The sequence below is a fragment of the Salmo trutta genome, chromosome 40 (genome assembly GCF_901001165.1).
Source record: "Salmo trutta chromosome 40, fSalTru1.1, whole genome shotgun sequence".
Taxonomy (NCBI): domain Eukaryota; kingdom Metazoa; phylum Chordata; class Actinopteri; order Salmoniformes; family Salmonidae; genus Salmo; species Salmo trutta.
The window spans coordinates 2,591,092-2,607,171 of NC_042996.1; the positions used below are offsets into that span (position 1 = coordinate 2,591,092).

Here is a 16,080-nt window from a genome sequence, read left to right on the forward strand (position 1 = left end):
ATACTGAGAAAGACGCCCTCTTTACAAACCCACGGTTGCGCTGCGGCTGTAGGCTTTTGCTCGTGTCTGTTGTGTATGTAGCCTATTTTCTCTAGACTTGTCTGAATAAGGAAATGTAATAGGAATCCAGCACCACCGAGTGTGAGTAGTGACTCGCCCTACAACTTAGGCTACTGTACTTTACTCCGTAAATAAAAACCGTAAATAAAAAGTAGCTATAAACGCACGTATGAATGCGTTGATATACCTGGACTATTGCGGAAGGACCGAGGAAGGTGATAGCCTACATTTACGCACGGATTGGGAATTCTGATTTTTAACCATGGGGAAAAGAGCCGCGCTGGCGACTTACGATAAAGAGTTCAGCTTTGTCAGCCCAGTTGTGAAATATCTACTTTTCCTTTTTAACTTAATATTTTGGGTAAGTATTTAATGTTTAGATTTCTGCTGATTTTGCGTAATCTGTGCACCTCACTCTGCCTAATTTAAATTTACGCACACATTTTCATTGTACAAATTGTAAATATCCATTTGCTGTTAGGCTATAGCTTTCATTGGACGTGAGCAAGTTCCAGTAATTTAGGCTACGTTGCTGTGAGGACTGGTTAATCATTGATTTAGGCTGTTAGTTTATTATTGTGTGAATGCATGAAAAAAACGCCTCACTAACAAGACATTCTTTCTAAGCCCCACAAAATAGTTAAGTGATACAAGCATGTATGATATCAAAATCCCCCCCCCCCCCCCTCCATGACCATTCACTGGGTTGGTTTTTCTAATCATTGGCCTTCGGCAACATATTAAATAGGATGAAACATTTAGAAATGTTTTTATGCCTTTGCTTCTATGCAACAAAACAATCATAATCAATCCTTAACCGTGGAAAATACCCTATATTGCCTATTCAAAGGAGTACATGATCGCGAAGTAGAGGTTGTATTCTGCTTCATGTTTGACACCAATGACTCCTACTAGTGTCATACTGAAGCAGTGCTTATTTGCTGATGAACATGTTTAAACAGCAGCTACAACATCACAGCTGTGATAGTGGTGAGGAATGGAGCTACAGGCAAGCTAAGGAATGCCTGCACATACCTTGCAGCTCTCTCATTGGTCAAAGTGTCACCTTGTTTTGGAACTGTCATTTGTGTTTGAATAACCAATTTCACTCCATTAATAATGGACCTAGTCTTGATAGAAGTTGGCTGCTAGAATACGTTTAGACCTAAATTAATAGTCTTTATATCGAGGGGATCCAGACTCTCATTTCAATAATAATGTGAAAACCAATAGGAGCAGTAAACAAAACTCCATTATACACTGCTCTTTATATGCCAGTCCACTGTCACAACTCCTTTTTTAACCAAGCTGTTGCCAAGCAACGCAAAGTTTCATTTATTCATATGGTGGAACATGGGGTTCTGTGAAAAGGGGGCCCATGCACTCTCCTCTCCAAATCTGTTTAGCAGTCAAATGAGCGTATCAAATATGCCTCTTAGATACTTCAATCACATCCTAGAAAGCTGTTGAAACAGTTATCTGTGAGAGGGCTGTTTGCTCTTTTCTTTTTTGTTGTTGCTAGACCTCATCAAATGCTTGTTACAGTTGCATTTGGCATGTTTAACTGTCAGAAACTAATCTTGGCCCCATTTTTTTCCTTTTGAATTAGCTTTCCTTGTCACAGTTTGTATCAAAATATGTGAGGAGGACCCCATCCCATTCTTAGTACGTATCCCTCTACTAACACCTTAGCTCTGGTCCAGGGTGTTAGTACACATTCCTTTACTAACACCTTAGCTCTGGTCCAGGTTGTTTAGTAGGTGTTCCTCTACTAACACCTTAGCTCTGGTCCAGGTTGTTTAGTAGGTGTTCCTCTACTAACACCTTAGCTCTGGTCCAGGTTGTTTAGTAGGCGTTTCCTCTACTAACACCTTAGCTCTGGTCCAGGTTGTTTAGTAGGCGTTCCTCTACTAACACCTTAGCTCTGGTCCAGGTTGTTTAGTAGGCGTTCCTCTACTAACACCTTAGCTCTGGTCCAGGGTGTTAGTACACATTCCTTTACTAACACCTTAGCTCTGGTCCAGGTTGTTTAGTAGGTGTTCCTCTACTAACACCTTAGCTCTGGTCCAGGGTGTTTAGTAGGTGTTCCTCTACTAACACCTTAGCTCTGGTCCAGGGTGTTTAGTAGGTGTTCCTCTACTAACACCTTAGCTCTGGTCCAGGGTGTTTGGTAGGTGTTCCTCTACTAACACCTTAGCTCTGGTCCAGGGTGTTTAGTAGGTGTTCCTCTACTAACACCTTAGCTCTGGTCCAGGGTGTTTAGTAGGCGTTCCTCTACTAACACCTTAGCTCTTGTCCAGGGTGTTTAGTAGGTGTTCCTCTACTAACACCTTAGCTCTGGTCCAGGGTGTTAGTACACATTCCTTTACTAACACCTTAGCTCTGGTCCAGGGTGTTAGTACACATTCCTTTACTAACACCTTAGCTCTGGTCCAGGTTGTTTAGTAGGTGTTCCTCTACTAACACCTTAGCTCTGGTCCAGGGTGTTTAGTAGGTGTTCCTCTACTAACACCTTAGCTCTGGTCCAGGGTGTTAGTACACATTCCTTTACTAACACCTTAGCTCTGGTCCAGGGTGTTAGTACACATTCCTTTACTAACACCTTAGCTCTGGTCCAGGTTGTTTAGTAGGTGTTCCTCTACTAACACCTTAGCTCTGGTCCAGGGTGTTTAGTAGGTGTTCCTCTACTAACACCTTAGCTCTGGTCCAGGGTGTTAGTACACATTCCTTTACTAACACCTTAGCTCTGGTCCAGGGTGTTAGTACACATTCCTTTACTAACACCTTAGCTCTGGTCCAGGTTGTTTAGTAGGTGTTCCTCTACTAACACCTTAGCTCTGGTCCAGGTTGTTTAGTAGGCGTTCCTCTACTAACGCCTTAGCTCTGGTCCAGGTTGTGTAGTAGGTTCTTCCTCTACCAACAGAGAGGAGTTAATTAACTATCAGAGGCAACTCTTTCTGGTTGTGCGACGAGACCAGAGCTAGTCCTTCCTATGCATAGCAGATAAAGGCAGATTCATAGACAGGAAATGACAGGCTTGAGGTTAGCTATGTGCAAAACAACATGTAGGCTACAGTGTCAGTGTGTCCACACCGTGATGTGCCCTCAAAATACTTTCCTTTCAGGTTTGATTCTTCATTATGTACAATAATGGTATCATTACATCTGCTAAATTTACCACATGGGTCACCTGCAGAAGTGGACATGGAAAAAGAGTAACTCAGGAACACACTAATGTAAAATAATTTCATTCACTATAAACTATTTTTTTTTTACATGTCAAAAAGATTTCACTCCCAGAATGTGGACGGAACCAGGTTTTCCCCCATCTTCACCCCTGGCCACTTCTACATTGATTTACAAGTTGGAACATGGACGTCCTAAAAACAAACTCCTGATTGTTACAGTCCAGTCCCTCACAATGTAGCACAAGTCAAAGAGCTACTCTTCGGCCTTGTGCAAGCAGGATAAGATCTTGTAAAAACTTGCATCTCTGGCTGTGAGGAATGCATGTTGACGTAGTTTTTCACCCCCTCTGGCTAGCTGGAGAATGTTGTCTGGAAGGACACATCTAACACCTTGCGTAGACTGTTAAAAGCGAGGGAGTCATCAGTATTGCTACAAATGTGAACTATGGTGTGAACTATGGTGTGAGAGGTTATCTGAACAAACCACCAAGGAAGATATCTATCTCTAGTGACCACATGGCAATTCCATTTGAGGTACAGAGCTGTAGGAAGGCCGCTCATTTTCTATTTCCATTTTCCCTAAATAACTTAGAGGGCAGAATTTACACCACAACCAATGAATCGCTCAACTCAAACTAATGACTGGATAGATGGCTCAAGAGTTTATTCTCTATCTTTGCACACATGACAACAGTGTTTTTTGTAAACTATCCATTTAGCCTCCTTTGTGCAGAGGAAGACTAGTCCTTACTCGGAGGACAGACTAGGCTTTTCCCTCCAAAGTGCAAGGTGTGGTAACTGGATACTGGAGTGGGAGAGGGGTTGCTGTGTGCTCCCTGTTGTGTTGGTGAAGCTGCAGGTTGGAGTAAAAAGTGAAAGGGCCATTGTAAGAAAAGCTCTCTGATCGCTGCCAAGTTGTTTATTTAGTCAAACGAGAACAAACTCTATAGAACAGAACATATCCCAACTCACTAGTTCTGAACATTGACCCGTCAGCCTATTATGGATAAAGTCACTAGTTGAATGTTGTTCGTCGGTTCCGTTATATGATTCTCAGTTTGCTAAACTGTGTATATTTCAGAATCTATTTAGTTTTACGTTGTATGCCACTTTTACTCACTCTGACTAAAACTAGTGTAAATACTACAGCACACCCACTTTCCAATGGTTCTGTTCTGACATGCACTGAATTTGTTTTGTTTAAGTTTTAAGTTACGTACACATTGCTAGTGTTGTAGTCAAGTGACTAAACCTCAAGTCCCACTAGAGTCCCAAGGCCTATCGTTGGAGTTGAGTCACAAGTCCCTTGCTTATGCTAAAACTTGTGCTCTGACAATCTTTCAAGCTACAGTTCACAGCTTAAAGAAAAATTGCTATCTTAGGATACTGAACAAAAATATAAACTGGGCCTTAGGATCTCGTCACGGTAAGTCTGTGCATTCAAATTGCCATTGATACAATGAAATTGTTCTCATTGTCTGTAGCTTATGCCTGCCCATGCCATAACCCCACCGCCACCATGGGGCACTTTGTTCATAACATTGACATTAGCAAACCGCTCGCCCACACTACGCCATACACGTGGTCTACGGTTGTGAGGCAGGTTGGATGTACTGCCAAATTCTCTGAAACAACGGAGGCAGCTTATGGTAGAGAAATTAACATTTAATTTTCTGGCAATAGCTCTGGTGGACTTTCCTGTAGTCAGCATACCAATTGCACGCTTCCTCAAAACTTGAGACATCTGTGGCATTGTGTTGTGTGACAAAACTGCACATTATTGTCCCCAACACAAGGTGCACCTGTGTAATGATCATGCTCTATGATCATCTTATTGATATGCAACACCTGGCAGGTGGATGGATTATCTTGGCAAAGGAGAAATGCTCACTAACAGGGATGTAAACACATTTGTGCATAGAATTTGAAAGAAAAGCTTTTTGTGCATATGGAACATTTCTGGTAACTTTTATTTCAGCTCATAAAACATGGGACCAACACTTTGCATGTTGGGTTTTATATTTTTGTTCAGTGTATATTAGTAAGGCTTGTTAGGTAATACAAGAGTTGTAGATAGCATGTTGTATTATGCAAAGGAGAGAAACCAACTAAAGCCTGGTTCACATTGGCAGTTTGAAGTGACTTAAATCCTTTTTTGTTGTTGCATGTCCCATTGTAATCTGTTATTTTTCCTTCAGTCTGAACAGCCAAAAAGCACATGGAATAGGATATTTCAAGCCACATTTCAAACCACCTTCATAGGTGGTTTGAAGTCTGTCACATGGCCAGGAATAAGATTTGTCTGAACGGTCAAATCTGAATAATCAAGTGGTTTTTAGACTGTTATTTGGCATCTCTTGTTGCTTGCTAGCTACTCTGTTGACAGTTTGACAAGATCATGTGGTAGCCAACTAGCTAGTTAATTGTTTACAAACCACTTAGTGAATGCTAGAAAGCTACCCAGCTAGCTAGTTATTTACAAACCACTTAGTGAATGCTAGAAAGCTACCCAGCTAGCTATTTGACTGCTGTGGCCAAAAAGGACTCATTTTGAAAGTTGGATCATCATATCCTTTTGAGGCTTTAAAAGTGTCCTTGCATTTATGATTTTGAACATTCAAAGCAACTGGGAAACGTCCATGGCAGGAGTCGTCACCTTAGCCTGCTACATAACTTCTGAGTGCTAGGAAGCACGAGCACCACACCACCAATCAGCCTATGCCACTGCACACACCCATCGTTACTATAACAACTAGCATAGCCTTGTCAGCAAATGACTGCAGTCTTAACACACACACATCTGATTTGGTCACTTGTAACTTGCTGTTTGGACAGTCCGTATTCCTAAATGGATTTGGAAAATAAAACTGATTTGAGCATTTAAGGCCTGCAATGTGAAGAAGGCTTAAGTTACTAGTGATCAAGACTGAGTTCAAGTCACCACAATGGTTGAGTTAAGAATCATGAAAAGTTCAGGACTTGTAGGCCTACAGCACCTCTGCAGGGTGTTAACTGATAATCAATGTTTTCCCATTTCATTGTCAATCTGGGTGATTGACAGGAGAGATGACCAATGGGGCTGAGTTGTCACCACCATAACAACCAGGGTTGAAGTATGGATATAGTTTCTCAGTGAAGGCGTTGCCAATGAAAGAGAAGATATGAGACTTGTTCTCCACATCAATAAAGAAGACCTGACCCTCCTCAAAATCCACAAACACCCCCACTCTCCTGAGCTTCTTCTTAAGGCAGATTGGGGTGCAACCAATAGGACAGACCCAATCACCTAGGAGTCGTGCATTCCAGAATCCATTTTCAGGGTACCGTAACAGGAGGGCTCTGTTTGTGGACTCTTTAATTACTCCCAAAACCTAGTCGTTTTTCCCTCAACCTGCACCTCGTAGTAGAATCTTCCTGAGGAGAAGCCCTCCATTCCCATGACACTTGGGAATATTCCAATGCCTTTCTAGGTCATATTAGAGAGTATGTTGCCTGTATCCATCGCTCACTTTTTTCCCGTCCTCAGACAGAACAAGATATCGATGTCTTGTATCAGGGTCCAGAGTCACATCCACTGCCCATTGCTGGACCCTCTTCATCTCAGCATCACACAAGTTCTCCATCTCCTTGGTTACGGTATCCTCCAGCTGAGAAACAGCTCTCCTTAAGTTCCCCACACACAGATCACAGTAAACACTGATCTTAGTCCAGTCCCTGGTGTTCATGGGGTGCACAGGGATGGGAAGCTCAGGACTAGATGAAGGTGGTCCTCAGTGTGTGAAATCTGCTCTAGCTCAGTGCCTCTCCTCTTTAACTCAGTGATTTCCTGCTCCAGCTCTTTAATGAGGCTTTCAGCCTGCCTTTCTGCTTCTTCTCAATCATCCCAATGAACTCAGCCTGGCTTCTTTCAATGGACTCCACCAGAGCAGTGAAGAACTGCACATCTGCTATTTCTCGATTTGCGTCTTTCTTGCTGACCTCCACTGAGCGTTTTGATATCCTTGATCTTCTGCAGTCGCTCCCGGATCATTTGCTGCACTTGTGACTCCGTCTTCCCCAGCTGAGCCTTCCTCTCCCCAAACTTTTCCTCGAGTGGGACGGTGTAGTCAGTCTCTGTGCAGAACTGACACACACACATCTGGTCAGTCCTACAGAACAGCTCCATGAGTGTGTTGTGCTTCTTACACATCAGGTTCTCCACAGGGTTGATCAGTTTGTGTCTCTTCAGTGCTGGGGCTATCTGATGAGGCTGCAGGTGAGTCTCACAGTAGGAGGTCAGACACTCCAAGCAGGACTTCAGTGCCTTGAGCTTTTTCCCAGTGCAGACGTCACAGGACACTTCTCCAGGCTCGGCAGGCTGCTGGCCTGGGCTGCTGGGAACTTTCCCTTGAACAGACTTTCTAAACTGAACAGCCATCTCAGCGATGAAAGTATTGACGCAAAGCTCTGGTCTGGTGTAAAACTTCTGCTTACACATTGAACACTGGCACAGGTCAGTGGTATTCCAGTATCCACTGATATAGGCCATGCAGAAGGTGTGTCCACATGAAGTGGTGACAGGGTCAGTGAACACATCCAGACAGATGGAACACAGGAACTGCTCTTCAGACAGCAGACTACTGGGGGACACCATTTCTGGAACACAATCAAATATAGCCATGAACTCACTTCCTGGATGAGTCAAGGAAGATAAGAGCTAATCTTAATTTGAATAAGTCAGTTCTTAATTCTAAAGCCATCATACTTTTTTACTGAATTTCACTGTAGAGCTACTTACCAGGGCTTATTTAAACCATTTTTAATGTACAGTCATGGCCAAAAGTTTTGAGAATGACACAAATATTAATTTTCACAAAGTCTGCTGCCTCAGTTTGTATGATGGCAATTAGCATATACTCCAGAATGTTATGAAGAGTGATCAGATGAATTGCAATTAATTGCAATTGCAAAATCCCTCTTTGCCATGCAAATGAACTGAATCCCCCAAAAACATATCCACTGCATTTTAGCCCTGCCACAAAAGGACCAGCTGACATCATGTCAGTGATTCTCTCGTTAACACAGGTGTGAGTGTTGACGAGGACAAGGCTGTCCTCGTCAACACTCTGTCAACCATTTATCAGATCGTCAAGAACTTCAAGAAGAGCGGTTCAATTGTTGTGAAGAAGGCTTCAGGGCGCCCAAGAAAGTCCAGCAAGCGCCAGGACAGTCTCCTAAAGTTGATTCAGCTGTGGGATCGGGGCACCACCAGTACAGAGCTTGCTCAGGAATGGCAGCAGGCAGGTGTGAGTGCATCTGCACACACAGTGAGGCGAAGACTTTTGGAGGATGGCCTGGTGTTAAGAAGGGCAGCAAAGAAGCCGCTTCTCTCCAGGAAAAACATCAGGGACAGACTGATATTCTGCAAAAGGTACAGGGATTGGACTGCTGAGGACTGGGGTAAAGTCATTTTCTCTGATGAATCCCCTTTCCGATTGTTTGGGGCATCCGGGAAAAAAAGCTTGTCCGGAGAAGACAAGGTGAGCGCTACCATCAGTCCTGTGTCATGCCAACAGTAAAGCATCCTGAGACCATTCATGTGTGGGGTTGCTTCTCAGCCAAGGGAGTGGGCTCACTGACAATTTTGCCTAAGAACACAGCCATGAATAAAGAATGGTACCAACACATCCTCAGAGAGCAACTTCTCCCAACCATTCAGGAACAGTTTGGTGATGAACAATGCCTTTTCCAGCATGATGGAGTACCTTGCCATAAGGCAAAAGTGATAACTAAGTGGCTCGGGGAACAAAACATGGATATTTTGGGTCCATGGCCAGGAATCTCCCCAGATCTTAATCCCATTGAGAACTTGTGGTCAATCCTCAAGAGGTGGGTGGACAAACAAAACCCCACAAATTCTGACAAACTCCAAGCATTGATTATGCAAGAATGGGCTGCCATGAGTCAGGATGTGGCCCAGAAGTTTATTGACAGCATGCCAGGGTGGATTGCAGAGGTCTTGAAAAAGAAGGGTCAACACTGCAAATATTGACTCTTTGCATCAACTTCATGTAATTGTCAATAAAAGCCTTTGACACTGATTAAATGCTTGTAATTATACTTCAGCATTCCATAGTAACATCTGACAATATCTAAAGACACTGAAGCGGCAAACTTTGTGAAAATTTATTTTTGTGTCATTATCAAAACTTTTAGCCACGACTGTAGTTTAAAGGTAAAATCCGACTTTAACCAGAAAGGATTAATAGCAGGAAGATGACTTCTCCTCACCTGCTACAGTAACCTCTCTCTCTCCACTCTCTGCTGTGTGAATGGGTATTTTCTCTCTCCTCAGAATCAGACGGAAACAAAAATGAAATGTTTTATACAATTCAGAGGTCTCCAGGGGGAAGATTCTGATTCTGAAAAGCAGCTTAAGTGTCACTTCAGCGTAGTGACATCCCCTAGCTCCTGCCTGGCTGTGTATCTGCTCCACAGAGTTATAACTATGGTCTGCTCTTAAAGGAGAAGAGCTCCATTTTCAGAGTGAGCTGTTTCTCACATACCTCCTTACTGTGTTTTATATACATTTCCACACTGAGGTTGGAATAATATTTTGAATATGATAATGCCCTTTTACTGTAAGAGCTGTTTGAAAATGTACTTTTGGCCTGCCTGGTGACATCATCAGGTAGTAATTTTGGTAATAGACCAATAAAAAAAGAATTCCAAACCTTTCTGCCAATAACAGCTAGTTTTCAGTTTTCCCCTCCCCACTCAGACCACTCCCAGACAATCCTAGAAACATGTTTGATTGAGAAATTGCTCTTTGCCAAGAAGGTATTTTTGTTTTCAATTAACATGGTCAGAAACAAACAATCACAGTAAGGTAATTTTAATTATTTGATATTGAGATAAAAACATCTGCATTGGACAGTTTAAATCCCTCCTGTTCTCCTCCTTTGAGACTGAGAGTCTTTCTCCTGTGTCATACTTTCACAAAGTCACTATGTCCAGGTTCATATTCAGTCTACTCTCATATTGTTCTACTCCATATGCCTATTTACAACAAGAAAAATAACATTGACTTTTTTTCTTTTCATTTTATCAGATGATCTCATTGGTGTTGATGTCTATTGGCATTTACGCGAGGATGATGAAACATGCCGGTAAGTGATCCTCCATTGACTCAATCGATGCATACATTCAGTGTGAATTTCCAGAGCTGTTTGTATGGCATTCTAGTGGTGCTTTCATACTGAGTTCAATAGGCCTAGGTCATACACCATACTGTAGCTAAACGGTTTTAAACAAAAAACAAAAATTTGAGTTTCTTATTGGACCAGGTAGTCTCATCCCATCCTGTTTCACTCCATTTCTCCTGTTTTGTGCCTTTATGAACACAACCCTGGTCGAAACGCCATGGCAGTACAGGACGTTTATAGAGTATGTAATTTTGTTTATGTGGTTCCAAAGGTCCCTCTGTTAGGAAGAATGTCAAAAATGCAAACGGCTCACAACTTCTAAGGTTTGATGAATATCCCCACTATGTTTGTAATTCCTTCTAAGATAAGAACCAACTTCAGTCATTGTAAACAAATCAAGCTCACTCTCTCTCACTCTTTGGCGCCACGTACTCTCTCCGGTACATGATTCTTTCACTTGCTCTGTCCCTTCTCTTTCTCCCTCTCCCAGAGGCAGCCATGGCCTGTCTAGCAGTGGACCCTGCCATCCTGCTGCTGATCGTGGGGGTGCTCATGTTCTTCATCACCTTCTGTGGCTGTGTGGGCTCCCTCAGAGAGAACATCTGCCTCCTACAGACAGTCAGTGGTCTAGCCCATTTCTAACTCTTTTTAAAAGAGCATCCTCAAATCAAAATCAATTGTTATTGGTCCCATTCACAGAATACAACAGGTGTAGACTTCACCGTGAAATGCTTACTTACGAACCTATTCCCCACAATGCAGACTTGTAAATATTTGACAAATAAAATCTTCATGCCTACCTACCTACCTTGAAGAAATCAGTGATCTGTTAAGGATTGGTGGGTGAAAGCAATAAGCTAGAAATGGTGGTTTCACATAGCCAAATGTATGAATCAGTGATCTCTACCTCAAGGAAGGCAGGCTGGAAGGAAGGATGCATTCTAAAATACTGCCAATTATCAGCTGTGTTGTGCTCTATCATTTGAATAGCCTAGTATGAGATACTTTAGTCCTCCTCAGGTTATCTGCTGATGGGGGGTTTTGACCCCTGAAAGATTACCATTCTTATCCATAAGGCTTGAGTGACATGCCCTCAGACTGAACAAATTATTAACTCTTCCTCTCTTTCTTTCTTTCTCACTCTCTCTTCTTTCTTTCTTTCTTTCCTTTCTGCCTTCTTTCCTCCAGTTCTGCATCTTCCTGACTATCATCTTTCTGCTGCAGCTAGCTGCAGGTGTCCTGGGCTTCGTCTTCTCAGATAAGGTACTGTATGTCCACTAGAAAAGGACAGAATTATGGGGGTATCACTGGGAATTATGGGGGTATCATTACGAGGGTATCACTGGGAATTATGGGGGTATCATTACGAGGGTATCACTGGGAATTATGGGGTTATCATTACGAGGGTATCACTGGGAATTATGGGGGTATCATTACGGGGGTATCACTAGGAATTATGGGGGTATCATTACGAGGGTATCATTGGGAATTATAGGGGTATCACTATGGGAATTATTTCTATTGGTTGTATCATGCAGCATTTTATTACCCATAATAAACTGGACACGTCGGTTCCCCCTAAGTACTGACTCTGGGAACTCCCACGTGTCCCGTCTCCCTCACCCCGGCCTCTAGCTAGGTCATAATACCTTGACCAGGTCCTAATATTCTGGCCTTTTCCAGTTCTTGTTAAAGAAGTGCAACATCTCTCTTTGAGGTCAATTCAATAGATTGTTACTGTCCCCAAAGGGCAGTTCTTGTGCAGAATAAAATCTGCGTAATTGAAACGTACACACAGCATATACAACAAGAGTAAAATGGAAATCATTAAAAGAGAAAGATTTGCCGTGAATTCACAATATTTACAAGAGCAGCCAACGAAAGCCATGCTTTTGGATTAGACTTTCATACATTGTGAGTGTTGAATATGGTAGGCTTTCTAATGTTCTATTAGCTCAGTTAGTGCTCATATCAGTTCATTTAAGTAATTACCGTAAGATAAGGGTCATAAATATGATAATGACGACAAAAATGTTAATGTATATTTAGAAGAGGAAGTCATTTTTTTAGGCTGTTTGTCAGTGACTTGTGGCCAGAGAGCCCTCTGCTGCTAGTTGCCTTCAACTGCACTTCACCAGTCGATTTAATTAACCCAGCAACAGGCTGTTGGTTTTCAGAGGAATGTACCACGTGTAAACTTTGAGTGTGCCACTGTGCGTGCTTGTGTGTGTGTGTGTGTGTGTGTGTGTGTGTGTGTGTGTGTGTAAAGGCATAGAACGCAGTTTAAAGAAAGGCAGGTCTGCTTTCTAACTATGGGGGTATTATATTATATTACCAGGATTTACTCAGGATAAATAATTGTGTGTAATTCAATGGCCCCTGCTTGTGGGAACAATCTTGTCTTGCTCAGGGTACAATTGAGTGTATTAGTTGATTGACTAAACAAATTATTTAAAGCAAATGTCATCTTTTTTTCTATATTTTCTAAAGGCACGGAATAAAGTGAGTGAGATTATCAACAATGCCATCGTTCATTATAGGGATGATATTGACCTACAGAACCTCATCGATTTTGGTCAGAAAGAGGTGAGTGGAACACGTATAACTGGAAAACAACACTTTCTCACTGTAATACTTGTTGTTCCCAAATAATACACGTTGAACTCAAGAGGTACTGTACAGCGACGGTAGTTTCACTACTGTTTATTCAGTATTGAAGGGTCTCTGTCCGATTTGGCCAAGGTTTTGAGATGACCCTTTTTGGTTCCTCTATCGTCCTCAACTGAAAACAACAGTTCAGTTCATTGTATAGGTCTTAATCAAAAATGTCTCACAAGCTCTTGAGTTAAAAGACATCTACACACCACACTGACAAGTTTCACACAGATACAGACTGACAGCTGTTGACTACACAGGCTATACAATCCATTACCAATGACTTGTTTGTCCTCGTCTCCTCAGTTCAGCTGTTGTGGAGGTGTCACCTACACCGACTGGTCTCAGAACATGTACTTCAACTGCACCACAGACAACCGCAGCCGAGAGCGCTGCTCTGTTCCCTTCTCCTGCTGCCTGCTGTCTAAAGATGAGGTCAGGGGTTAGAGATCGGGGCCTTGGGGTATTACAATCATCTTGCCAGCAACTTGTTACAGTGGTTAAATCATGACAGGCTACAGTTAAGTGTGCTATTTTTATGTTCCACTTTATTGTCAAGTGTGGTTTAGTTTCAACAGAGCACAATGTGCATGTACATGCTTGTGCATTCTTGTGCACATGCATTTAAAATCTGCCCCTCTGTCTGTCTCTCTCTGTCTCTGTCGTCTGTGTCTGTGTGCAGGCGGTCATTAACACAATGTGTGGTCAGGGGATGCAGGGGCTGCCATTCCTGCAGGCTGGTGCCTTCATCCACACCAATGGCTGCATCGACAAGCTGGTCAACTGGATCCACAGCAACTTGTTCATGCTAGGGGGCATCGCCCTGGGTCTGGCCATCCCACAGGTACACATCACACACACTTGTATAGTCTATTTCAGGGTTGGGGTCCATTTTAATCGATGTCACTCAATTCCTTCAAGTCAAACATTAGAAATACATAGCTTCTCCTTTTCAGGTTATTAAGAAGTCATTGGAAGTAGATTTTGTTATTTCAATTGTTAAATTGGAATTTCAGTTTACTTCTTTAATTGACTGACTTCAATTTAATTTGACCCCAGCCCTGGTCTATTTAGATTCACATTGTAACTCTATGGGCACATCATCTAGAAGTGTAGAGAAGGTCAGGAACCACGTTAAGTTACTTCTCTGCTCACCCAGCCTCTATTGTTTTCCTGTGTTCTCTCTGTCGTTAGCTGGTGGGGATCCTCTTGTCCCAGATTCTGATCAACCAGATAAAGGACCAGATTGAGCTTCAGAACTACAACCTGCAGCACCGTACGGACCCTTGGCAGTAACCTGGTCATGGCCAGGACTAAGTCATCAACCCTGGGGTCACCCAGGGGGTGTGGGAGTCTGGAATTCTACCCCCTTTTGCTGGATGGGGCTCAAGCTTTCATGTAGATGGTGTTCATTTTCAAGGCTGCTTGATCATTTCAATGGTGCAAGGACTGGCTTTGAGGCCTAAGATTCTGGTTGGATGATCCACCATTTGACAAGAGTCGAGACGTCGAAGTGGTCTGCTTTCTTTCTGCGTTCTTGATTCTCTTGCGTGTCTATTTTTGTTCAGTATATATTCTAACCAACTGAGCTACCAGAACCAATGGTTTATTTCCTGAATGGGTTGATGTAGCTGAGGGACCAGACCCATGTGAAATGACTGAGAAACCAAGTTTCCGAAAAGGTCCAGATGCCTGGACAGTGTGTCAATGTGTGCTTGTTTCGTTTTAGCTCACCCAGTACCCCGGATGGGTAGAGTTTTCACTTTATGACCAATGGAATGGTCAATGTTGAAACTCTGCCCACCCTGTGCCCCAGGGGAGCTAAAAGGAACACATCTAATCAGGAAGTACTCCAGCCAGACGGCCAATGGAGAACTCCTCCATTCACAGCTATTCGTCATTTGACTGATCTCAAATATGGCACGATCTTTAATTTATTGAAAATGGAGAAAACCCAGCAAACGGAGTCCAAACCCTGCAAAAATAATGTAGACTCTGTCCAGTTACTTTTTTGTCAATGCGGTTTACGACATTGATCTGTTATTGATATCCATCCAGTTATCCCCTAATACTCTCACAGGGTTGAGAACAAGACAATTCTGTCGACCCTTCTCAAATATGGAAGAGCAAACCCAAGTAATGTAATAAAGCTCATTAGCTAATGGTGTGTATGTTAAAGCTCCCAACTGTAGTTTGCCATGCATGCTATAACAAGTTTTATAAACTGGGTCGTTTGATCCCTGAATGCTGATTGGCTGAGAGCTGTGGTATATCAGACCGTATGACAAAACCTTTCTTTTTACTGTATGTTGGTAACCAGTTTGTAATAGCAATAAGGCACCTCGGGGGTTTGTGGTATGTGGCCAATATACCACGGCTAAGGGCTGTCTCCAGGCACTCCGCGTTGCATCTTGCTTAAGAAAAGCCCTTAGCTGTGGTATATTGGCCATATACCACACCCCCTCGGGCCTTATTGCTTAAATAAATCATTGTACCTACAGACTTTACAGTAAAGTGTGACCCAATTGTTTTCTACACATTTTAAGGGATATTCCAATTTAGTTTTACATCAAATCCATTCACACAGTGTAAATTGTTGTCCCCCCTTTGCCTCCAGAACAGCCTGAATTCTTCAGGGCATGGATTCTACAAGGTGTGGCGCTCAAACATTGCTCAATTGATATCAAGGGACTTAACGTGTGCCAGGAAAACATAACCCACACCACCGCCACCAGCATGTATCGTTGACAGTAGGCAAGGTGGGACCATGGACTCATGCTGCTTACGCCAAATCCTGACTCGTTGGACCAGAACAATGTTTTGCCACTCCTCAGTCCAGTGTTGGTGATGGCGTGCCCACTGGAGACATTTCTTCTTGTTTTTAGCTGATATGAGTGGAACCTGGTGTGGTCGTCTGCTGCAACAGCCCATCTGTGACAAGGACCGGCGAGTTGTACGTTTCGAGAGCGTGCCTGTTAGCTTGCACGATTAAT

At 42.8% G+C, this 16,080-nt stretch overlaps 1 protein-coding gene across 1 annotated transcript; it reads left to right on the plus strand.

Moving 5' to 3' along the window:
• On the plus strand, positions 1-15,338 carry LOC115180586 (tetraspanin-33). Its single transcript, XM_029742775.1, has 8 exons — positions 1-421; positions 10,339-10,396; positions 10,923-11,050; positions 11,621-11,695; positions 12,923-13,018; positions 13,394-13,522; positions 13,770-13,931; positions 14,282-15,338. Exons 1-8 carry the CDS (start codon positions 323-325, stop codon positions 14,381-14,383), a joined length of 849 nt encoding a protein of 282 aa, XP_029598635.1. The 5' UTR covers positions 1-322; the 3' UTR covers positions 14,384-15,338.
• Positions 15,339-16,080: the final 742 nt, after the last annotated feature.